Source organism: Macaca thibetana, chromosome 6 (genome assembly GCF_024542745.1).
Source record: "Macaca thibetana thibetana isolate TM-01 chromosome 6, ASM2454274v1, whole genome shotgun sequence".
In the NCBI taxonomy this organism is placed as follows: domain Eukaryota; kingdom Metazoa; phylum Chordata; class Mammalia; order Primates; family Cercopithecidae; genus Macaca; species Macaca thibetana.
Window position 1 is genome coordinate 54,081,251 of NC_065583.1, and position 26,320 is coordinate 54,107,570.

Below are 26,320 nucleotides of genomic sequence, written 5' to 3' on the forward strand. Positions count from 1 at the left end.
ACAGGCAGAGGATGACAAGGACAAAGTTTTGATAACTCGTTTGCAACAATTATTCCAAAGACACAAAACAAGTAGATGTAACTGACCTAGGAAAGGAAATGACCTGATATCACAACCTTTTGGCATACATGAGGTTTTGTTTGTTTCTGAATTTTTACCTGGCTAAAAAAACACTACTCCCTGGAACAGTCAGTCCTGATAATTTTTTCAGTAAAACTTAAAAAAACTCAGATTTCACCTTCAAATTTCGCTATAAATGAACAAATATTAGGACAAAATTTTGGAATTTTCTGACATCCCATACTAATCATCTACTGAGTTGTATATCACATAAAGAAATCATATACTAAATTACACCAGCCTTATTTTAATAATTTAAATGGCAAAAACATGAGACAGGTAACTCTGAAAACCAAAGAAATGAATAAAGAGAAGAACGTTAATGCAGAGAAAGTGGGACCCCGCCCAATGCTGATAAAAAGGTAAAATGGTACACCTGCTTTAGAAAACAGTTTGGTGTAGAATTATCATGTAAGTCAGCAATTCCATGCCTAGGTAGACACCCAAGAAAAATAAAAACATGTCCATATAAAAATTTGTAAACAAATATTTATAGCAGCATTATCTAAACAGCCACAAAGTGGAAACAACCCAACATTAACTGATTAACTGAATAAACGAAATGTGGTGTACACATTCATACACTGGAATATTATTCCATGAAAAGGAAGGAATGAAGTACTGACAAATGCTATAACATGGATGAACCTTGAAAATATTTAAGTGAAATAGTTAAGTGAAAATATTTAAGTGAAAGTTGCCAGTCACAAAAGACCACGTATTATATGATGCCATCTATATGAAATGACCAGGATAAGCAAATCTATATACATAAAAAGTAGATCAGTAGTTGCCTAGAGCTGTGAGGATTTGGGGGACAGTAGGGGCTGACTGCTAAAAAGTATAGGGTTTCTTTTTTAAAGTTATGAAAAGGTTATAAAATTGTGACAAGGGATGCACAATTCTGTATGTAAACTCACAATGGAACTGTATGCTTAAATTGGGTGAACTGTAGAGTACATAAATTACATCTCAATAAAGCTATTATTTTTAAAAAGAATAAAACATTAATTAATTAATAGCCATGTATTTCGAAGTATTAGTAAGAGAGAATTACCTGTTCCTGAAGGTGCAGAAAATGATGGCATCAGGGGTGTCTGGGGAGCTCTCCCTGCATGTCCCCTTGTAATGTCGTAAGTTGAACCAACAGAAAATCCTGATATAGGAGGACCCGAAGGCGGTGCAGGTGAAAGAGCGTTTGGAGCAGAAGTTGAAGGCGGGAAGTGGGATACAGGAGGATTACCAAAGGCAGCAGCAGTTGATGGAGAAACAGGAGGTGGCATAGAAGTAACAAGTGGTGGGACAGAAGGAACTGCAGGAGGAGGCACAAAAGGTAATGGCGCTGAAGGCCTCATAGGAGGAAGGGGCGGCTGAGGAGTAGAGTATGCGAGTGGCGGGAAGGACTCCATAGAGGATACATTTGGAGAAGAAAAAGAACTGGTTGCCGCTAGAAAAAAGTGGAGAGGATAAAACCACAGAATTAGAAATGTTTTTTATTTAGTTTACAAACTATCTCATTATTTCCTTGCAAAATTTTTAAACTTACCAGAGCATATCATAAGAATTCTTTTAAAATGTGTAATTTAAAATATACAACAAATGTAATTGAGTGTAAATGACTTTCAACCCCCATAAGTAAAAGAAGCAGCTGTATGAACCTATGGTATTGTTCCCTTTTGCTTTTTGGGTTGTTTTGGTGTATTTTTAATAAAATAAAGCAATTTTTCATCCCTAGTTTGAGCATATAAACGTATGCCCTGAAGCCTCAGATAGGTTAATCACCACAAAGTCATAGATCAGTAGGCCAAGTGCAGTGGCTCACACCTATAATCCCAGGACTTTGGGAGGCCGAGGCAGGTATATCACCTGAGGTCAGGAGTTTGAGACCAGCCTGGCCAAAATGGTGAAACCCCCTTTCTACCAAAAATACAAAAATTAGCTGAGCATGGTGGCAAGTCTGCCTGTAATCGCAGCTACTCCGGGGGCTGAGGCAGGAGAATCACTTGAACCTGGGAGGCGGAGGTTGCAGTGAGATGAGATCGCACCACTACACTCCAGCCTGGGCGACAAGTGAAACTCCGTCTCAAAAAAAAAAAAAGAAAAAGAACAGTAGACAAAGCTAACACATGATTTTTAGGATACTTTTATCATAATATAAATGATGTTTTGTAAAATTATAAACATAAAGAACAAAAGTCTACCTAAAGCAAAACACTGATGTTTTCTTACTTTAAATATAAAAGTCTTTCTATTCTTTAAATTAAAAAGGCTATTTCCTTTCATCCTAAAAATTAATAGAGAAGTTTTAATATATGTATTCTTTTCTTAATTGACTCTGAGAAAAGATGATAGTATCTTCACTATTCTCAAAACACGAGACGTTAGACAACTACGTGTACCTAATGGAACAGGGGTAGAAGACATAGCAGTAGCAGCCAGTCCTGCAGGATTTGGTGGAGGAGTCCCAGGTGGTGTTGTCTCTATTCCACTCTCTTCCATCATTTTTCTTCAATTATGGTATACTGTAAAAATATAAAAATGTAACAAACATTACAGTAACCACAAGTATATTTTTAAAGCTTGAATAGAGAACTAAAAAAAAAATCATCAAGAGATAGACGTCCACCTTTACTATTTACAATACAACTTATTTCCACATGAACAGTTTGTCCAAACTTCTAAGAAAGCAATCTATGAGAATATTTAATATCAAACAATCTGTAACATTCCCATGTAGATACTTTATAACTGGGAAATAATTTCATAATAACAACACAACTAATTATCTACTACATTTCAAACAGTAAATTACTAATTTGATTTCTGCCACATGAATGCATGTTAGAGATGGTTTTGTCTGAGCCAGGTGCGGTGTCTCATGCCTATAATCCCAGCACTTTGGGAGGTCAAGACGTGAGGATCACTTGAGGCTAGGAGTTAGAGACAAGCCTGGGCAACATAGCAAGATCTCATTTCTAAAAATCAAAAACAAGTAAATAAATATAAATTTCAGTCATTATTAAATTTAAAATAACAATGAGGCTGGACACGGTGGCTCAGGCCTGAAATCCCAGGACTCTGGGAGGCTGTGGTGGCAGGATGGCTTGAACCCAGGAGTTCAAGGCTGCAGTGAGCTATTACTGCACCACTGCACTCCAGCCTGGGTGACACAGCAAGACCTCATCTCTAAAAATAAATAATTATTTAACATATTTTTGAAGCCCACCCTCTTCTCTCATAAAGGACTGTGTACAAGATATCCCCATTAACATAAAAAAAAAAAAACAAAGCCCGGCACAGTGGCTAACGACTGTAACCCTACACTTTGGGAGGTAGGGGCGGGAGGATCCCTTGAGACCAGAGTTTGAGACCAGCCTGGGCACCATAGGAAGACTCCATCTCTACAAAAAATTAAAAAATTAGCCAGGCAGGGTGACATGTGCCTATGGTTCCAGCAACTCAGAATGCTGAGGTGAGAGGATAACCTGATCCCAGGAGGTTGAGGCTGCAGGGAGCAGTGAGAATGCCACTGTACTCCAGCCTGGGCAACAAAGCAGGACCTTGTCTCAATAAAATAAAATAAAATAAAATGTGCTTCATTTGATAAAAACATTAATTCACAATTTTCCTAGTTCACATTTAAACCATATCCAGTAACAGATAAACTGCATATCTGAGGTTTTAGAAAAATTAACTATAGCAAAAATGCCATCGGATAGCAGGGTCCTAATAGACGACAATGGATTATAAAATATGAGAAAACTTTCTTTAAAATTACAAATCCTGAAGTGTATCTCAAGTACAGAACCAACTTCTAAATATGCTATATTTGTTTTTAATATTTTTATTCATTTAATAAGTTTTTAGCGAAGGTCAACTGCTTGACGAGCACTATACTAGTGCCTCTGGAAATAACAATGATTAGTAAAAACAAATAGGATACTTCAGTCTAGCACAGGAAACAATCAAATAATAAAACCAATTTACAACGAATGGTAGCTGAATTATGTGTTCTGAGGGTAAGAACACAGTTTTGTTTGAACAGGAATATGATTTTTGACTTGGAGGTAAGGAAAGGGTTCCCCAAAGAAGTCAAAGATAAACCGAGATTTGAAGGATAAGAACTTAATTGGGAAAGGGAAGAAAGGCAGAGTCCAGAAAATGTGAACATATAGCAAATATGTATACCAACTGAGCTGGGGAGAACAAGATACAGTCAAGAAAATCCATGTGAAGGGAGAGAAAGGAAGAATCAGGACTGGAGTGACAAACAGAAGCCCAGAAGGTGTTCAGCCTTATAAACCAGGTTTAAAAACTTGGATTTTTAAAGAACAGAATGTCATTGTATCAGAAATAAATTTTCAGTGCCACAAAATAAACAGCACTCCAGCTTGCCTTTCTCAGCAAGGCAATTTTACTTCTATAGACGGGTGCATCTCACAGATGGAGCAATGTCAAGAGCACACCTGAACAATGGAGGGGAAGGGGTTCTTATTCTAATGCAGCTAGTCCGTACTGCTGTGTCTTTCCCCTATGGGCTAGGGTTGGACCACACAGTCTAACCTAATTCCAACTGGCTATTTTAAAGACAGCAAGGGTATGAGCCGGAGCAGCAGGATAAGTAGTTTGGCAAGAAGGATGGTTACAGAACAGGTGACCCAGGATGACTAAGAACAGAGCAGGTGACCAAGGATTACTAAGGTCAGAGCAGGTGACCAAGGGTGACTAAGGTCAGAGCAGTTGATAGAGGCTAGAAGGGGGTTGTTTACTGAAACTAGGGTCAAGGAGCCATAAAGAACTAGGAATTTAAACTTTAAAATGAAGAACAAAGAACAGGGGATCTGAACATACTGATACATTGGTTCTTTGGAGAAGATCTCAGAACTCATTGTACTTAACAATTTACAGGCTAAAACCTATGAAGAGAAATTTATTATATTCTACAATTGTAAGGCACTCAAGCTTAGGGTAGCATAACTGTCTTTTGTTTTAACTGTTTTGAAGCAATTTTAGATTCACAAAAATGATGTAAAAACAGCAGAGTTCTTGAGTACCCCAAACCCAGCTTCTCTCAATAACAGCATCTTAAATAACCATAATACAATGATCAAAACCATGAAATTGACATTGGTACATTACTATTAGCTATACACTTTATTTGTATTTCACATTTTTACATTTACCGTGTGTGTATGTGCACAGTTCTATGAAGTTTCACCATATGCACAATCTCATATAACCACCACCTCAACTAGGATATAGAACTATTCCATCACTAAAAAGAAAATTCCTCAGGCTGTTCCTTTATCTACCTTCCCATCAGCCACAAGCCCTGGCAAACACTGCTCTGTTTTCTATCACTTTCTCGTTCCATGAATGTTACATAAATCGAATCATACAACGTATAACCTTTTGAAGTTGGCTTTTTTCCACTCAACATAATGTTCTTGAGATTCATCCAAGCTGCTGCAAATATCAAGTTGGTTCCTTTTTATTGCTGAATAGTATTCCATTGTATAGATGTACCATAGTTTATCCATTTACCTGTTGAAGGACATTTAGGCTGATTCCAGTCATTAGCAATTCATATTTATTTTTTGAAAAGATCTAAACAAAGTATGTAGACTGGGCCACTGGGCAGACACAGTAGATGCAGACAGGCCATTAGGGAAGATATAGAAGTAGTTCCAACGGAAGTATATAACAAGCTAGACTAATGATTTTCATAGTGGGAGGGGCTGATTATGCCCCCAACGGGTCACTTGGCAATGTCCAAGACATTTTTTATTGTTACAACGAGAGGGCTACTACTGGCATATAGCAGGAAGAGGTTAGGAATACTACTAAAAATCCTCCAATGCACAGCCTACATGCAAGAATTAAGTGGCCCCAAAAGTCAATAGTGCCAAAGTTGAAAAACTCTGACCCAGACTCAAGTGATAGTAGAGATGGGGAAAAGTAAATAAGTTCAAGACAAGATTAGGTGGCAAAATTCAGTGACTGACTGGGTATGCAGGCAGGGAAAGGAGGCATGACTTGCACAACTAGATAGATGGTGGTGCCATGCACAAAGATAGGAAACACTGCAAAAGGCCAATGTGTTTGATGTTCTTTCTGGGGGAGTCCGATGGGGGAAATCATAAAATGTTTAGTCTTTGACATGCTGTTTAAGTTCCTTGAAACAAACATCTAAGTAGAGACACTGACCTGGTCTGGAGCTTAGCAACCATATAAATGTGGGTGTCATCAGTGTACTGATAGTCTAATGTCATGTTTTGAGAGGGATTATGCAAGAAAGAGATAGGAGAAAATGATGTAAAACCAATTATTGGTTTTGTAAGACGGAAGACAAGCTTGCAGAGAATAAGAGATGAGCAAAAAGAAAGGAAGAAAACCAGGAGACTGTGGTGTCCAAAAGCCCGTGTTTCGCAGTATGAATGGGCAACAGTATTAAATGCTGCAGAGAAGCCAAATAGGACACTGTCTGAGAAGTTCAATGGATTTGCCAAACTGGAGACGAATTTAGGGAGAGTGGTTTTCATGTAAAGAGTGAAGAAAGATTCCAGCGTAAACTGAATCGAGTAGTGGCAGGCGAGACTAACACGCGTAACACTTTCAAAAAGTTTGGCTGTGAACATAGGAAATATCTATGGCACTAAGTAGAGAACAGGGATACAGGGAGGCTGAATCCTTTCATTCAGTACCTATACATCGAAGGTTGATAACCTGAGACAGAAATGCCCCTTTGGAGATTTTATCACTCCTCAACCAAGGCTACCTCTTTTCTTCATTTAATTTTTTACTGGTCATTCAACCTTCTACTACAGACGCTCCCCAATCCTTACAATGACTAGTAGAAGTCCTACTGTAAGAGAATCCCTAACATTAACAAATGTGTCTGCAAAAGAAACTGTACAATGACTACAAAGCCATTAAGTGGAATCAATAATTTATTTGTCTTTAATGGCTTAAAATATGAAAACTGGCGTAATGGCAATACTAAGGTAAATTTTACATGCATAAACATAGTGCCTCCTACTAAAAAAACCTATTATGATAAAACACCACTGAAGTGTCAGAGTCAGTAACTGTTTTAGGGCTCAAGTCTTGTCACGAAAAGTACTATTTATGTATCAACAGTAAAGAAAAAGTGAAGAAAACAATTTGGAAAACTGAGCTCTCAGTTTGGCTAGACCCTGTTGTTCCAATTTGTTTGTGCCTTGGTTTTTCTGTAAAAAAAAAAAAAAAGTGGATGGCTATTTACAAGTTTACAAGAAATGGAATAGTGAAGCTCTGATAAACTTTAAAGCATTAAGAGCAAATATTGCTGACCTACTCGTGCCACAAGATTGCCTCTACTACCACACAATGAGCGTTAGCTAGAGTCTAATCTGACCCCGAAATAAAATTTTATAAATTTTCACTGAATTAAACTGAATGCCAAGATGTGTCACGATCGCACAAATGCACATGTTGTCTCTCAAAATAACTACTTCGAATGACAAAAATACTATTGGCTATAAATTCTGTCAATCCAGGAAACGTGCTATCCTGCAAATTTGCCTGAAGCAGGTCCCAAGACCAAACAAAGAAACTAGAGAATGCAAAACCCCTCCCAAGTGGCGCTGAGCACCGATGGGGTAACCTGAGGGAAAATAAGCTTCCTTTCATTCGCTGTCCTGGTGTGATGACTCTCGAGCCTCCTGGGCCTCTCCAGGGCCAGGGCGGCCGAAATCCTGTTTCAGGAGACAGCTGCCTCCCCTCAGGCTCTGCCACGTCTCCAGGCCAGACAGGCCGGGCTAAGGTCCGCCGGCGGTCGCCGCCAGTCTCTCCTGAAGTCAGCGCACTGGAACGTGGGGCCTGAGGGCCAAGGCGCTCCAGCCTTGGTCCTTGGAGAGGAGCAAAGTGTCGCGGGGCGAGACCCTAGAAACGCGCCCACCGTGCCACCCCAGCGTTAACTGCTCATCATGCGACGTGCACTCCTGCCTGCTGCACTCCGCACGCCGCCACGGCTGCGCCCGAACCGCGCGACTAGGGGTCTCGGAAACGACATAGGCGTCCAGTGGCGCCGGCCGGCCCGCCCACCTTCCAAGGACACCGTCTCTCGGGGTCTGGCTCTGGCGCCTGCAAGCCATGCCATGCCATGCCACCCGCCTCATACACGCGCGTCGCAGCCACCTGGCGCTCACCTGGGGACCGGGAAAATGCCTGCGTGGTCGCTGAAGAGTGGGGTATGTTAGGCAGGTCGGGACGGAGAACTACACCTTGAAGCAGACAGCGAAGGTGCGCACTGGAGCTCACCTCGGCGCGTCCCCGCCTACAAGATGGCCACTGGCGGCGCATGCTCCTGCGGCTGCCACGTCGGCCGCGCCGCCCCGCCCGCGCCGCCCCGCTCCGCCCGCGCCCCGTCGCTCCGCCCCGCCCGCGCCCCGTCGCTCCGCCCCTCGTCACCACGCCCCGCCTGTTCCACGCGCTGTGAACCTGGCCCGGCCGCGGCAAGTTAAACTTAGGTACCCAGACCTTTCTAACCACCGAGATGTGGTTCTGCCCACACCCTGTAGAGACATTCTCCAAAGGGCTGACCTCCTTTCTGCTTCGCAGCCCCCTTACACGAGAGTGGCACTCTTGTTACCAGGCGTAGGTCACTCATCCTGTGTCACAGCCGCCCAAGGGATAGAGATGAGTTAGCCAAGGTCATCTAGTTGGTCGTCATCTAACCAAGGTCATCTAGTCCAGTCAGCACCTCCAGGAAGGACCTCGCTGCAGATACAGGGGACTTAGCCTGTATAGCCAAAGATTTCCAGATAACAGTGATTATATCAGGAGAGAGGGATTAGGAGAAGAGGGAGAGGGGAGAAGAGTAGCAGTTACTGTACTGATTTTTCCCCCAAGTACGTGTATGCACTTTTTTTAAATTGTAAAATAGCAGACAGATTATCAACTTTCATATCATTATATGCTGCACCTAACACAGTACCTGAAATAGTTGGTGTTCAATAATGTACATTAAATAAATTAATTAATGGAGTACAATAGAGGAAAATAAGGAACTTCAAATCAGAAGTCTTGATTTGAGTCCGAGACTACTTTAATGCCAGTTGTGCAGTTGTCTGACCTTGTACAGGTCACTTAGTCTCCATAAGTCTCCATATTTCTACCTGAAAAGTAAGAGTAACACTGTCCACCATCCCTGACTCAGGCAGGTGACAGAGTCAAATAAAATAGAACATATGAGAACTTCTTAAACTTTTTTTTTTTTTGAGACGGAGTCTCGCCCTGTCGCCCACGCTGGAGTGCAATGGTGCCATCTCAGCTCGATTATCCTGCCTTAGCCTCCCGAGTAGCTGGGATTACAGGTGCACGCCACCACACCCAGTTAATTTTTGTACTTTTAGTAGACACGGGGTTTCACCATGTTGGCCAGGCTGGTCTCGAACTCCTGACCTCATGATCTGCCCGCCTCAGCCTCCCAAAGTGCTGGGAGGCGTGAGCCACCGCACCCGTCGGAAAACATTTTTTAAACTGTTTTTCATTAAAGATATAAACAATTGTTTTTGTTGTTCTCAATTTTTTTTCAGGAACTCATTTATAGATTTAACATTAATCTATCTCTTGAACTTGACAGTTGTAAGCATTCTAAAACACCTCACTGAAAAGTTAATACTGTGTAGCAATACTCTGACTTCCGATCTCACTGTGCAACTACCATGGGTGGTTTTCTTTGGCGGTGACTCCTATCCTCTAAGACTGTGTGTAGGTGGAGATCCAGGTTATTGTCTGGAACGTGCTGTTTGGGGTGGTGCTAAAAACAGATACCATCTTCATCCTCTCCGGTGAACACCCTTAATAGCTATAAGGTATGTTGGTTTCTCCATCTTTTCAGCAAATATTTATTAGTGGCTGCAATGAGCTGAGCATTGGTACTGGAAATGCAGTAATGAACAAGACAGACAAGGTCTTGATACCTAGGGGGTGTTCTTTATAATAGGAGAGAGGGTAGGAACAGGAAAATAAAGTAAGTACTGTTTGTGATGTACACTTTGAGGAGTCAACAAAGAGTGATGTAATATTGACAGTAATTGGAGTAGACCACTTCAGATAGGATGAAGGGGCAAGGCTCCTCTGAAGAGGTGAGATGTGAGCAAAGATGTGTAATGCAGCAGACCTGTGCTTATCCGGACAGAAAGAAGAGCATGCAAAGACTCAAGGAGGGAGTGTGCTCGGCACGTGCGCAGAGCAACAAGGAAGCGGGACTATGAGAGTGATAAAGAAGAGATGACAGGGAGTGGGGCCAGATCGTGTCTAGCCTTGTAGGTCATGAGAAAGCCTTTGGTTACATTCTGAGAGAAATGAGAAGCACGTGGAGGGTTTCGAGCAGAGGACTGACAAGATTTGACTTCAATTTCTGATCACACTCTGATTGCTGTGTGACTGCAGGGCATGTGAGGATGAATGCAGGATGACCAGTAACGAGATGATGGTGGCTTAGTGTCCCTAATGGAGGTAGAGGTGGCACACGGTCTGGATGTATTTTGAAGATGGAGCTGTCATGGTTTACTGATGGGTTGGGAGTAAGCTGTGTTAGTTTCCTAAGACTATCATAACAAATTACCGCAACTAATGTTTCCGTTGGCTAAAAACAGCAGAAATTGATTCCTTCACAGTTCTGGGGGCTAGAAGTCCAAAATCAAGGTGTCAGCAGAGCCTCTCCAAAGGCTCGAGTGGAGAATTCTTCCTTGCCCCTTCTAGCTTCTGGTGACTCTAGGTGTTCTTTGGCCTGTACCAGCATACCTCCAATCTCTGCCTCTGTCTCCACATGGCCTTCTCCCCTGTGTCTCTGTGTCTCAAATCTCCTTCTGCTTTTCTCTTATAAGCATACTTCCTTGTAAGTGCATACTCATTCCGCTTAGGGCCCACCCTAAATCCAGAATGATATCATCTCAAGATATTTGTAGGTTTTATGAAGATTCTGTTTCTAAATAAGTTCAAAGTGGCAAGTTCCAGGTGGGCATATCTTTCTTAGGGGGTGGGCACTATTCAACCCACTACATGGACAATGAGGTATAAGATGAACTTTGAAGTTACCCTTGGTTTACAGTTACTATATTTTATGTTTTACTTACCACTTTTCATTTGAACTTCAAAAACACTTTATGTGGCAGGTATTATTATTCCAGTATTAGAAACGTGGAAACTAAGGCTATGAAAATGGTTCATAGAGCTGGAGTTGGAACCTAGAATCCTTAGGCTGTACCTCAGCTGCTTGCCTGCTTTGTGGGTGGTAAGGTAAGAAGACTTCTTCTTAGGTGGCAGACAATGAAGGGAGTCAATGGAAAATTATAGCAGAACGACGAGCTGCTTAGTTTGTTATTTTTTCAGTCATTGCTAACAACTCATCAAATTCTTCCTTACAGGACATCTCTAACATATGATAGAATTCATTTGTGAGCTATAATGAGTGAGCAAGCGCTATGGTGGAATTTTGCTTTACTTACTCACAAACATAGGCAAACAAAAAACTCTTTCCCATTTGAGTTGAGGCTTTTCTTCTAGCCCAAATCAGGTTTATTAGGTCTATTCTTAAATATTCTTGGTTTTTTGTTTTTTGTTCTTTTCATTTTTGAGATGGAGTCTCGCTCTGTCACCAGGCTGGAGTGCAGTGGTGCAGTCTCAGCTCACTGCAACCCCCGCCTCCCAGGTTCAAGCGATTCTCCTGCCTCAGCCTCCAGAGTAACTGGGACTACAGGCACCCGCCACTACACCCAGCTAATTTTTGTATTTTTAATAGAGATGGGGGTTCACCATGTTGGCCAGGATGGTCTCGATCCCTTGACCTCATGATCCACCCACCTTGGCCTCCAAAAGTGCTGGGATTACAGGCTGAGCCACCGCACCCGGCCTATTCTTAAATATTCTTAAGATAGTCCTTAATGTTCATAATATTCATATGAATATGCAAACATTCAAAAATATTCATATGAATATTTCTAGGCAGATAAGAGATGAGGCTGAGACTAGGCATCTGCAGCATAACCAGGAGTAGAGGCAGAGCTGATTCTGGCTTGAGAAATGATGGGCTCTGCTGGAAGACTAGGCTGTGAGAACAGGCTGTGAGTTATACAACCAAAAAGAACACTTCAGCGCCATGGGTATTGGCTGAGACATAGAGATCAGAAGCCCACACCCACGCTCAGCACTCAACCACGCTGAGGATAAGTAAGCTCCTTTGGCAACCAAGAAGAAGGAGGGGCCTTGTCTCAAACATTGCATAGGACACATTTGTACTAAAAAAAAAAAAAAAAAAAGATTGTTCATCTGAAATTCAAATTTAGGAGGCAAGTGAGCTGAAGCTTAGAGTGTGAGAGGCAATGTAGCATGGACTAGGACATCAGCTGGCACCAGAAAACCTGGATTGGAATCTTGGCTCTGCTGGGTCACCAGTTAACCTTGGACCTTCCACTAAACACAGTCTCTCCATTTCTTCAGCTATAAAGTGGGGCAAATAGTCATATTAATACCTACCTCATAGTTTTTGTATGAAGATTAAATGACTTAATAGGTGTGGAGTGCTTACCACAGTGCCTAACTCACAGTGTTAGCTCTTATTCTTTGAGTTTAAAATTGCCTGAATATTCATCTCATGATAACTATTTTAAACCAAAAGGACTTTTATTTGGTTGAGTCTGAATTGTAATTTCCAAATCAAGGTCTGTTTGCTTGTTTGCTTTCAACTAAAGGAAATTTAATAAGCTCTAGTGGAACCCTACCTCTCAATTTGTCTGGGACACTCCCACTTTAGGATTGTTGTCCCAGCATTATTTTTTAAAGTACCCACCTTTTATTCTAAAAAGTGTTACGATTTGGACAATAGAACTTATGGGTTATCCTATTACAGAGATATCAAGAAGTCACTCATTTTTACACGAGTTTAGTGTGAAAATTTCAATACCTGTCCTTTGCCCCCACACACATAATCATCACTAGAGTCTATTTTAATTTTCCTTAAAGGAGCAAACTCGGCCTGTGTCCCACTTATTCTTGGCCTATAGCTTGGTGTGTCCCTTTAATACAAGTGGAAACTGTACAGCCAGAAGAAACCTTCCCTAACACTGAAACCAATGGTGAATTTGGTAAATGCCCTGCAGAAGATATGGAATAGGACCAAGCATTGAAAGATCTAGAAACACTGATGAGATGGTTGAATTACGCATTCTGCTTCAGAGCAAGATTGCTGGGGCAGTGATTGGAGAAGGAGGCAAGAATATCGAGGCTCTCTGTACGGACTACAATGCAGTCTCAGACAGCAGTGGCCCCGAGTGCATACTGAGTATCAGTGCTGATATTGAAACAATTGGAGAAATTCTGAAGAAAATCATCCCTAACTTGGAAGAGGACATGAAGTTGCCATTACTCACTGCAACCAGCCAGCTCCCGCTGGACTCTGATGCTGTTGAGTGCTTAAATTACCAACACTATAAAGGAAGTGACTTTGACTGCGAGTTGAGGCTGTTGATTCATCAGAGTCTAGCAGGAGGAATGTTGGGGTCAAAGGTGCTAAAATCAAAGAACTTTGAGAGAACACTCAAACAACCATCAAACCTTTCTAGGAATGCTGTTCTCATCCCACTGACAGAGTTGTTCTTATTGGAGGAAAACCGAATAGGGTTGTAGAGTGCATAAAGGTCATCCTTGATCTTATATCTGAGTCTCCCATCAAAGGACCTGTACAGCCTTATGATCCCAATTTTTACAATGAAACCTATGATTATGGTGGTTTTGCAATGATGTTTGATGACCACCCTGGATGCCCAGTGGGATTTCCGATGTGGGGAAGAGGTGGTTTTGACAGAATGCCTCCTGGTCGGGGTGGGCGTCCCATGCCTCCATCTAGAAGAGATATGAGCCCTCGTCGAGGATCACCTCCCCCTCCTCCTGGATGAGATGGCCGGGGTGGTAGCAGAGCTTGGAATCTTCCTCTTCCTCCACCACCACCACCTAGAGTGGGGAGACCTAATGGCCTGTGACAGAAGAGGGAGACCTAAAGACTGTTACGATGGCATGGTTGTTTTCAGTCCTGATGAAACTTGGAACTGTACAATAGATACATGGAGCCCATCAGAATGGCAGATGCTTATGAACCACAGGATGGCTCCAGATATGATTATTCCCATGCAGGGGGTCGTGGCTCATATGGTGATCTTGGTGGACCTATTATTACTATACAAGTAACTATTCCCAAAGATTTGACTGGATCTATTATTGGCAAAAGTGGTCAGCAGATTAAACCTGTCATGAGTTGGGAGCTATGATCAAAACTGATGAGCCTTTAAAAGGATCCGAAAATTGGATCATTACCGTTACAGGAACACAGGACCAGATACAGAATGCACAGTATTAGATGCAGAACAATGTGAAGCAGTATTCCAGAAAGTTTTCTAAGATTAGTGAAGAACTGAAGGAGTCCTGCATCTTTTTTTTTTTATCTGCTTCTATTTAAAAAGCCAACATTCCTCTGCTTCATCAGTGTTCTGCGTTTGAGGTATAGTGAAATATTTGCTGTTCACCAGATGTAATGTTTTAGTTCCTTACAGATAGGGTTGGGGGGAAGGGCGTGCAAAAACTAACTTTGAAATTTTGAAACAGCAGCAGAGTGAATGGATTTTATTTTTTGTTATTGTTGGTGATTTTTAAAAAATTTCCCCCATGTAATTATTGCGAACACCTTGTTTTGTGGCCACTGTAACATTTGGGAGTGGGACAGGGAGGAAAAGTAACAATAGTCCACATGTCCCTGGCATCTGTTCAGAGCAGTGGGCAGGATGTAATGCTCTTTTTAAAGAAACATTTTATGATTTTTAAAATAAATTTAGTGAACCTATTTTTGGTGGTCATTTTTTTTAAGACAGTCATTTTAAAATTGTGGCTGAATTTCCCACCTCACCCCGAAACTGAACACTAAGTTTGATTTTCAGCTTCTCTGTTGGATATATAAGTGCATCTCTTCTTGGACATAGGCAAAATAACTTGGCAAACTTAGTTCTGGTGATTTCTTGATGGTTTGAAAGCCTACTGCTGGGAAGAAATTCCATCATACATGTTCATGCTTACAATAAGCTGGCGATTTTTTGTTTGATTTTGCAAATGCTTGCCCCTACTTTTCAACAATTTTCTATGTTAGTGGTTGTGAAGAACTAAAGTGGGGAGCAGTACTACAAGTTGAGTAATGGTATGAGTATATACCAGAATTCTGATTGGCAGCAAGTTTTATTAATCAGAATAACACTTGGTTATGGAAGTGACTGATGCTGAAAAAAACTGATATTTTTATTAGATAATTTCTCAATTATAAACTGTCAACTTGCTCTAGTGTCTTATTACACTTTGTAAAATAGATATATATATACTTGTTTTTCCATTGTATGTAAATTGAAAGAAAAAGATGTACCATTTCTCTGTTGTATATTGGATTATGTAGGAAATGTTTGTGTACAATTCAAAAAAAGATGAAAAAAGTTCCTGTGGATGTTTTGTGTAGTATATTAACATTTGTAACGGTTAAAATTCACTTGCAAATAAATAAAACACTCACGATGCTAGATTTGATATGTGCCCAATTTGAACAAGTGTTGATTGACACCTGTAAAATTTGTTGAAACGTTCCTCTTACAAGGAAATACAGTAATATTAAATTGTAAAAAAAAAAAGAAAAAAAAAGAGCAAACTTAATTATTTTTCTCAAATACATATTTATAAAAACATCTATGACTCCTTCTTGCTCACATGGTAAAATCTTAAAAACTCAACTTACTCTTGCTTTCCAGACTCTTCTCCTTTTCCTACATCCTGCTCCGTATTTCCCAGGCACGTATTTCCTTGCAGTGGCAAGAATCTGCCCTACCCAAGCCTGAAGCCATGCACCTTTGTCCCATCAGTCCTTTTACCTGAAGCATGTTTTTCTCTTTCCACCTTCTACTAATAGGTATTCTTCAGTTTTCAAGGACTTGCTCAAAGTTTTCTTCTACCATAAAATCTTTTTGCATTGTAGTATTATTGGCTGTACATGCTTATATTCTCTATTCATTTGAGTTCCTTGATGGTAGTAACTTGGGGTTTAGAATACCACTACATTCAAATTTTTACATGAGTGAATACTACAAACATGTTTTGAATTGAGGTGAATTTTCTATTAAGATTCATGTGCAGTACACACATTGCAAAACATCCTCATAATCATCTTCTTTCTTCTCCAAATATGAGTTCACTAAAAATATTCTTGTAGGAGACAGAACAAATGTTTCTTTTGGAAAATTTGAAATTTCCTTTGAATAAGAAACCATGCCACTAAAATTAGTTCTCTGGCCAAGGAATCCCTGTTAATATGCAATAACATATTACAAAGTATTCTAATTATTTTCTAGAATTTTGTGTTTTTACAAAATTAAAAGTTGCCATAACTTCAAGCAATAACTCTAAATGCATGATAACTCCTAAATATTAATATCTGTAGTAGTGTTTCTCAAGACTTTTAATTTACAGAACATTCCACTTTTCCCTTTTAATTTTTATGATAGTTTAGAAAGGGAAACATAACACAATTGTTCCTACAGGCACCTTCATTTTCAAGCAATATTTAAAGCTCAGGGCCATGTGCTTTTTCTTTTGGCAATTCAGCATTTCTTTAACGCTTAGAAGTGAAATTTTGGCAAGAGAACCTGTGAGGTGAATGAGTCCAATTTATGTGACTCACCAATCAAACCAACTGCATGGGAACAGCCATTTGGTGTCCTTCTGCTTTCTATCTCATAGACCTGCTTCTAAGCAGGTCAGCAGGGTCAGGTGGAAAATATACTAGATTAGGAATCTAGCACAGCTTCTGCCACTAATTAACAAAGCAACTCTTGTCTGAGGGTTACCTTCTCTGAGCTTTAATTTCCTCCCCTGATGAGTGAGGGATAGTTAAATGATTTCTGTAGTGAGCGTTCATTATGGTTAGCTTCCTAACTAGACAAAAGAAAATAAGACATTCTTCCTTGTCAACATAGATTAAAAGGCTGACTCTGGGCACACTACCTCAGAGCTAGCCCTGCAAACAAAAAGAAAAGAAAAGAAAAGAAAAATTCTAGATGAAATGTTAGAAAACTGAATTGGGGGATAGATGATAATGGTGATGACAATGATGACTGATGACACACATTGTGACTAAGTAGCGTTGTTTTCCCCCCAAGAATAGAAGGGTGGTCCCACTTCAGAAAAATGTATTGGTGATTTAACAAATTTATAAAGAAAAGGAATCTGATAATACTAGTAGATGCAGGTAAAAAATTTGATAAAATTGAACTCTTATTCATAACTCTTGTTAAACTAGGAATAGAAGCAATCATTAACCTGATAATGGACATGTAAAAAATAACATAGCCAACACACTTAAGTAGTGAGATAGAAGCCTTTCATTTGAAGTAACAATGTAAAAAGAGCTAAAAAAAATTTAAACATGGAAAAAACACAACTATCCTTATTTGTAGTAAAAATTCCTGTTGAAATGATCCAGTAGGTAGTACTTGTACTCCTTTTCAAGCTCCCAGTGATCTTCACCAGTCCACAGCCTTAAACAACACCTGTATGCTAATGACTTGCGTCTCTATATGTCCAACCATAACTTCTCTCCTAAACTCTGTAACTGTTTAATAGCTTCACTTTGGTGTCTAAGCAGAAGACTAATTAAAACTCTCAGTGTTTCCCCAAACTATCCTGCCCCTCTTGTACTCTTCCTACTCAGTAAATGGCAACTATACTTTTCCAGTTGCTCTGATAAAAAATACCTTGGCTCAAGTCCAACACCACCAGTAATAAGTCACGTTGAGAGAATGTTTCATTACTTTTGATAAAAAGTAATGAAAATGACACTTTTCCTCGGTGGTCTTCCTCCTTCAAAACCATAATCCCAGTGTAATCATGAGAATAGAGGGATTTTCTTTTTTTTTTTTTTTTTTTTTTTTACTTAGTAAATTAACTTTCTTTTTTTTTTTTAATTTATTTATTATTATTATACTTTAAGTTGTAGGGTACATGTGCATAACGTGCAGGTTTGTTACATATGTATACTTGTGCCATGTTGCTGTGCTGCACCCATCAACTCGTCATTTACATCAGGTATAACTCCCAATGCAATCCCTCCCCCCTCCCCCCTCCCCATGATGGGCCCCGGTGTGTGATGTTCCCCTTCCTGAGTCCGAGTGATCTCATTGTTCAGTTCCCACCTATGAGTGAGAACATGCGGTGTTTGGTTTTCTGTTCTTGTGATAGTTTGCTAAGAATGATGGATTCCAGCTGCATCCAAGTCCTATAGTATATCTGACCAGTATTCCTCAAAACTGTCATGGTCATCAAAAACAAGAGAAGCCTGAGAAACTCTCATAGCCAAGAGGAGCCTAAGGAGACAATGACAGCTAAATGTACTGTGTCATGGAAAGAAACAAAGAGTACCCAAATTAGAGCTAGAAGAGGCTATTTGGAGCTTGCTATGGCAGAGGAGTAGCCACCATCACTTGCATTTGGTGGAAACCCAAAGGCAGAGACTTAGAGCAGTGGAAAAGCTTCAGAGTGGGAAAAAGAGAAGCTTCAGATTGGAGGCTTTTATCATGGGGAAGCTGTAGGTGGGCCAAACAGAAGCAGGGTTAGGGATACATTCATTCATTCAACAGAGATTGGTCGACCACTCAAGTGCCTCCTAAGTACCTGGGACTTAAATGACTTTCTTTAGTTTTTCCTCGGTTGGAAGCTGCAGCAAAAATTAGGGAAGCTGTTTATTATTAGGTTCTGGCCATGTGGGGCCAATTGCTATAGGGCTTGTTGTTTAGCTTCCTAGACCGGTTGCTACAGGTTTTGGGTAAGAGCTCTGTTTTTATATATGGTCTGTCATTACCCACTGGGTATTCAGTCTCTCTATGGTATCCTGCATGAGATCCTGGAACAGAAAAAGGCATTAGGTAAAAACTAAGGAAACTGAATACAAGTATGGGCTTTAGTTAATAGAAATATAGCAACATTGGCTCATTACTTGTAACAAATGTGCCATACTTATGTAAGATGTTATTAATAATAAGCAAACTGGGTATGGGGTATATGGGAACTCTGTACTATCCTTTCAATTCTTCTGTGAATCTGAAACTGTTCCAAAAACAATTTTATTTTAAACACACACACACACACACACACCCCTCGGAGACCTCCTTGACTCCTCACTTTCTCTCTCACTCCACATCCAGTACTTTAATAAATTCTGTCAGTTCTACAGAGGAAACAGTGTTTGACCACTGCCCCCGCCATGCTCCTGCTCCCACCTAGCCCCAACTTCACCCACTGTCACTTGGAAATCTCACTAGCATTGTAATGGCCCACTTGCTCCACGTCTGCCTGTCTATGGTGCTTTTCTGCAGAGCTTTACCGTGGCCTGCAAGGCCCACATGACCCAATCCCTGGCCCCCACTCTGCCCTCACTTCCCACTGCCCTTTCCCTCACTCCCTCTATTCCATTGCCCTGGCCTAGTGCCGTTTCCAGCCCCTCACACCTTGGGCTCATTGCAGTTGCTCCCTCTTGCTGAATTGAGTTCTGTTTCCTCATATCAACCCTGCTTCATTTTTCTTCATAACACTGAGCACTTCCTGATATACAATATAAATCTATTTGTTTACTGTCCATCTTCCATAAATATAAGTTTATTAACTCAAGGGCAAGTTTGTCCGTTTCATTCACCACTGTATCCCCAATGTTAGCCCCAAGTACTTAGTAGGCACTCAGCCAATCTTTGTTAAATGAATAAATAAATGAATGCACCTAGAATCATAAAGTTCCATCAGTGCACTGCAGTTGCTGATGCTGCAGAGTGCTCTTACCATTCTTTTCCAAAAGGCTCATAATTTTGCTCCCATCATATCAAAAATATTATTCCAGAGATAATTTAGTTCTTCGTTTCCTTCACATACATAAAATTCATTTTACTTAGTGTGAGTCAATTAAACTTGACCTCCAAATATGATCTAAGATAGGAGCTAAGATTCCTTCCGTAATTTATATGCATAGGCATGTGGCATTGCCCACAGCTTAAATTTCTAGAAGCTACAGTTCCTGGAAATATTTCTAAGTGTTCACACAACCAACATTTATTGAGTAAAACACTATGCTAGAAGCCATAGACCAGAAATAACAGGACCTAATTCCTTCCCTAAAGGAGATTACAGGCAGCAGGAAATATATGTATCAAAACACAAAAAATGCAAGAATAAAAAATGCCAGATACTATACCAGAAGTACACAGAAAATGATGGGGAGAACACAAACTGTATGGCATAACTATACAGTGTTGTATGAAAAGAGAAGGTAATTGGGAGAAGAGTCATTGTAGCTGGCAGTCAGGAAACAGATGTGTGTCGGTTTGTTCATACCGACATATATTTGTTCATACACTATTACTTTTTTTTTGAGAAGGAGTCTCACTCTGTTACTCAGGCTGGAGTGCAGTAGCATGATCTCGGCTCACTGCAACCTCCGCCTCCTGGGTTCAAGGGATTCTCCTGCCTCAGCTTCCAGAGTAGCTGGGATTATAGATGCCTGTCACCATGCCTGGCTACTTTTTTGTATTTTTAGTAGAGACGGGGTTTCACCATGTTGGCCAGGCTGGTCTCAAACTCCTGACCTCAGGTGATCCACCCACCTCGGCCTCCCAAAGTGCTAGGATTACAGGGGTGAATCACCGCACCTGGCCTGGCTATTACTTTTATGGAAAAAAAGGCCATTCCTTTTCAAGACTCTCTCTTCCCCTGGGTTCTTGATGCTGCATTAATCTGTTCTCCAACTTCCTTTTAACTTCTGCTTATCTCTTCCAAAATTTATTTTATTTTAGGACTCCCTACTTTCTAATTTGAGAAATACTTATTTCACGTGGGTATCAGGCACTGGAATCATTTAGCAAGGGATGGCTGTGTCACATTTTATTTCTGCTGTCCCCAGACGCACACTTATGAGAGCTAACACCAGGGCTTAACCCATGTTCCTCCGCACCAGTCTAGAATGGCAGGAACCAGTACATAGTCAACTAACTTTTAGCATTTGGCTCGCAAGAGATTATCACTAGCCACTACCACACTGCCCCCATCTATCTCCCTTCACCCCACCATTACATTAGACAGAAAGGGTCTGTATTCGTCAGTTTTCATGCCGCTGATAAAGACATACCTGAGACTGGGCAATTTACAAAAGAAAGAGGTTTAATGGACTCACAGTTCCATGTGCCTGGGGAGGCCTCACAGTCATGGCAGAAGGCAAAGGGCACATCTCACATGGCGGCAGACAAGAGAAGAGAATGAGAGCCAAGCAAAAAAAGGTTTCCTCTTATAAAACCATTAGATCTCATAAGACTTTTTCACTACCATGAGAACAGTATGGGGGAAACTGCCCCCCATGATTCAATTATCTCCCACTGGGTCCCTCCCACAACATGAGGGAACTATGGGAGCTACAATTCAAGATGAGATTTAGGTGGGGACACAGCCAAACCATATCACGGTCATACTCCTGGTATATCTCTTTACAAGATGGCAAAGCCAATTGTACATTCTCTGCTTATACACAAGAGAAAGAATCTACATTCAAAGCTTTAACAGAAACACTTGATTCTACATCTCCCTCTCTAATCTTTCTCTAGAATGCCAGTTCCAATTTCTAACCACATAGAAAGCTCACTATCTTCTCAAATGCAATCAGCTGACAGATAAATTAATTACCTTATCCATGAAACTATTTTCAGATTTTGCCCTTTTAATTTTATTAATACTGTTATTATTATGCAGTAATTAGAAATAATACTCCACAGCTCTCCCTCCTCCACCAGCTACAGTCATCAAAATTCTGAAACTGTGAAGCTTTCTATGGCCTCGTGCATCCGTGGCTTTACTATCCTTACAGCTCTGGTGCCAATTTAAGGCCTGTGCTGGAACTCTTAACCCCAACTCAGATTTCTGCATACCACCACCAGGCTGACCACATGATACTTTCTTGAAAACCTTGATTTCCCTCACTTGACTACCGGATAAAGTCCAAATCCTTTAGCTTAGATTTCAGATTGTACTAACATGGTCCCATTCAACTTTCAACTCTACTACCTCTTTACCTAAACCTTCCATGGATAGAGTAGATTGCCAATTATTTAACTTGTATTAATTCTGAATATTTAGTTCATTTTAATCTTTTGCTAATCCCAGAAATGCTATATTGACTCTACTTAGATATGTCTCACTTTACACATGTGCAAGTATTATCTGTAGAATAAGTTCTTAAAAGTAGAGTTGTTTGATCAAATGATATGTGTCTTTGGAATTTCAGTGGATATTGCCAAATCATTCTGCATTCATGTCATACCAGTTTATACTCTCACCAGTGAAGTATGAGTGCCTGCTTCCCTACTTCTTCTCCAACTATAGTTTGTTATCAAAGATTTGAATCTTTGCTAATTTACAGGTGTATTTATCATATTAAGAGTAAAATTATTTGATGTGTTTAAGGTTATTTGTGCTTCTTTTTCTGTAATCTCCATCTTACATTATCTTATTGATTTTTAAAAATTAGTTTATGGGAGATCTTCACACCATAAGAAAATTAGACCTATATATGCAATGCATGTTGCAAATATTTTGCCTTCTTTGAGATATGAATTCTGTCTTTGTGTGTGTGTGGGCCTTCTTCATTTATGAATATCAGAACCCTTCTACCTGAATATAGGCAAGGTAAAGCTCTATATAACTAGAAACATCTATCAGAAAGAACAATAGACAGGAGTGGTGTGCTCACTGGAACGTATATAGATTAAACATGAATAAGGTGTTAGGACTGATTACCATTCCACTGCAGAGAGGAACAGTGCTTGAGGGAAGTAAAAAACAAATTTCTTACATTACTCACCAACAACTGGTTTTGGCTGGAAAAACACATCAAGCAGCCAAAGATGTAAGAATATGAAACTACAATATTAAGGGTAATTGTTCTGGTTTTCAGACATAAAAAGATCTTGGCAACTGTTGTAACTGCTCCTGCCAGACACTCCAATAGTCTGATTTTGCCATGAGATTTTATTCCTCCTTAAAGAATTAACTAAAAATCAGTAAAAAAAAAAAAACAAAAAAACAAAACAAAACAAAAAAAAAACCTACTTGTACAAAATTCTAACATAAAACCTTGACTGTGTAAGCATTTTTAAAAGTCAAAACAAATTTAAAAAATGAAATTTTGCATCCATGTTATCTTTGGAAGAATAATGATCAAATCAAAACTTCAACTGTACCACCATGTTATTGTGATCATCAAATCCAAATTTGACAAAACGTTAAGCAATGTGAATTTAATTTCAGCAGTAGAAAATAGAAATTTTTTTCCTCAAAATGAAAAAAGTATTGACTGTTTCATGAGACTCCATATGCAGGTTCAATTCCTGTGTGCTTGTATGGTTGAGGGTGAGATTAGGTTGAAGGTTAGTAGGAAATTAACAAGGTGGGATTGGGCTGGCCCAGGGAAACCTGGAAACTTTATTATGAACACATGGTGTTGGGTTTTCTAGGAACCCCAGAAACAAAGCACAACCACTGCTGAAGCTACAGTTTTGTAAATTGTTAGTGCCTGAAGTATTGCTCCTTCCACTTTGCTTGTTCTTTTTTTTTAAATTACAGCTATAAGATGTACAGTTTGGGAGGCTGAGGCAGGAGAATGGCGTAAACCCGGGAGGCGGAGCTTGCAGTGAGCTGAGATCCGGCCACTGCACTCCAGCCTGGGCGACAGAGCGAGACTCCGTCTCAAAAAAAAAAAAAAAAAAAAAAAAAGATGTACAGTTGACATACAACTCATCCATTTAAAGTATACAATCCAATGGCTTTAGTATATTCAGAGTTGTGCATCCATCACTGTAATCAATTTTAGAACATTTTCACCACCCATAAAACGAATCCCTATTCCCCTTAGTCATCATTTGCCCATACCCCTAGCAGACCTCACCCCTAGTTCTAGGCAACTATTAATCTGCTTTCCATTGCTACAGATTTGCCTTTCCAATTTACCTATTTCAAATGAATGGAATCAGACAATACGGGGCCTTTTATGACTGGCATCTATCACTTAACATATTTTCAAAATTTATTCGTGTATCGGTACTTTATTTCTTATTATTGATGAAAAATATCCTATTGTATGAATGACACACATTTTACATATCCATTCATCAACTGATGGGCATTTGCGTTGTTTCTACTTTTTGGTTATTATGAATAAGGGTGTTGTGAACATTCATATACAAGTTTTTATGTGGACATGTGTTTTCATTTCTCTTGTGTATACACTTCAGAGTCTAATTGCTGGATCATAGAGTAACTCAATGTCAAATCTTTTGAGCAACTGTCGGTCTGTTTTCATAAATGGCTACAAAGTTTTATGTTTCCACCAGCAATATGAGAGTTCCAATTACTCCAAATCCTTGTTAACACTTGTTATTATCTGTTCATAGTATTCCTTCATAATCCTTTTTATTTATGTAAGGTAATGTCCTCTGTTTCATTTCTGATTTTAGTAAGTTAAGTCTCCTCTTTTTTTCTTTGGTGAGTTTAGCTAAAGGTTTGTCAATGTTGTCTATTCTTTTAAAAAACAAAGTTCTGGTTTTGTTGATTTTCTTCATTGTTTTTCTGGGCCCTGTTTCATTAATTTCTGCTCTAATCCTAATTTTCTTCCATGTTTGCATTGCATTTAGTTTTCTTTTCTACTGTCTTAGGTGAAATGTTAAGTTGTTGATTTGAGGCCTTTCTTCTTTCTTAAGTATTTACAGCTATACATTTCCTTCTAAGCACTGCTTTAGCTACATCCTGTGAGTTTCATTATGTTGTGTCCTCATTTTCTTTCATGTCAAGTTATTTTCTGATTTTCCTTTCTATGTGCTTATCATTTTTTTGAAGACTGTCTAAACTGTCCAGTTTGACAGCTACCAGCCCCATATGACTACTTAAATTTAAATTAAAACATAATACAATAAAATAAATTTGTTATTCAGTCATACTAGCCACATTTCAAGTGCTAATTAGCTACGTTTGGTGAATGCCTGCTATATTGGACAGTGGACAAAAACCTTTCCACCATTTTACAACATTATGTTGGGCAGCACTGCGTAAGTATGCTCAGAGAGGGGAATATTCAAAGATGAAGCGTCAGTTCACAATGTACCTGCCTGCTGTTTTTCAAATGCCACATAGTGTATAAATGTCAATGCAGTTCAATGCCTCATTTGCTCAATATATTCTCTTGTTCACAGTAGTCTCTCGACAGGAATGTTTTTTGTGTTATGCAGCCCCAAGAGTTGATCTTGTTAGATCATCTCCGACATCTTCAACTACACTTTTGCTTCTGCTACTGCTCCTGGCGATTTCTTGCTCATCTTCTCCTACACTGTTTAGTAACTATCAAGCACTAATGTTCATAAAGAAAGGGAAAGCTGGAAGAGTTGATAAATGCTGAGTGTCTACCGTGTACCAGGCTCTCTCGGGAGCTTCTCATGTATTAGCTCACTCAAATCCAAAATAATTCTAGGAGGTAAATATTTTTATCTTTATTTTTTGATGAGAAAAAAAAATCAATGTCTAAAATGTAAGGGCAGAAGCCCACACAAATTATAAATGACAGAATCAGGATTTGAATCTTTGTTAGGCTCCAAAACCCTCTCTCTCTTGCTTATTTAATTAATCAACTTTATTTTTTTCAGACCCGTTTTAGGTTTACAGAAAAAATAGTCAGAAGATACAGAGGGTTTCTGTTTATCACCCCAATCACAGTTTCTCATATTATTAACATCTTGCATTAGTGTAGTAAATTTGTTACAATTAATGAACTAATGTTGATGCATTATTATTAACTAAAATACATAGTTTACATTAAGGTTCCCTCTGTGTGTTGTACAATTCTATGGGTTTTTGCAAAGATATGATTCATATATCCACCATTATAATATGGTACAAAATAGTTTCACTGCCCCCAAATTTCCCTATATTTCAACCATTCATTCCTCCTTCCCTCACCCTGAATGCCTGGAAACCACTGGTCTTTTTATTGTCTCCATAGTTTCGCCTTTTCCAGAATGTCGTATACTTGGCATTATACACTATGTAGTCTTTTCAGGCT

At 39.7% G+C, this 26,320-nt stretch overlaps 3 protein-coding genes across 3 annotated transcripts in view; 2 read left to right on the top strand and 1 right to left on the bottom strand.

Moving 5' to 3' along the window:
- PRRC1 (proline rich coiled-coil 1) overlaps positions 1–8,526 on the bottom strand; it is a 32,900-nt gene extending 24,374 nt beyond the window's left edge. Inside the window, exons 1-3 of the mRNA XM_050795759.1 lie at positions 8,310–8,526; positions 2,520–2,642; positions 1,178–1,567 (exon numbers count right to left, since the gene is read on the bottom strand). Coding sequence (XP_050651716.1) covers positions 1,178–1,567; positions 2,520–2,622 — 493 coding nt within the window. The 5' untranslated portion in view covers positions 2,623–2,642; positions 8,310–8,526. The remainder of the gene's footprint in view (positions 1–1,177; positions 1,568–2,519; positions 2,643–8,309) is intronic.
- A 4,688-nt stretch (positions 8,527–13,214) lies between these two features.
- Positions 13,215–14,012, top strand: LOC126957654 (heterogeneous nuclear ribonucleoprotein K-like). Its single transcript, XM_050795769.1, has one exon. It carries the CDS (start codon positions 13,255–13,257, stop codon positions 13,789–13,791), a length of 537 nt encoding a protein of 178 aa, XP_050651726.1. The 5' UTR covers positions 13,215–13,254; the 3' UTR covers positions 13,792–14,012.
- Positions 14,013–14,275: 263 nt separating this feature from the next.
- Positions 14,276–26,320, top strand: part of C6H5orf63 (chromosome 6 C5orf63 homolog) — a 471,154-nt gene continuing 459,109 nt past the window's right edge. The window contains exon 1 of the mRNA XM_050795768.1: positions 14,276–14,299. Coding sequence (XP_050651725.1) covers positions 14,278–14,299 — 22 coding nt within the window. The 5' untranslated portion in view covers positions 14,276–14,277. The remainder of the gene's footprint in view (positions 14,300–26,320) is intronic.

Bases quoted from the DNA above. Each gene is read 5' to 3' on its own strand.
- LOC126957654 (XM_050795769.1), top strand. From the start codon at position 13,255: ATGCCCTGCAGAAGATATGGAATAGGACCAAGCATTGAAAGATCTAGA.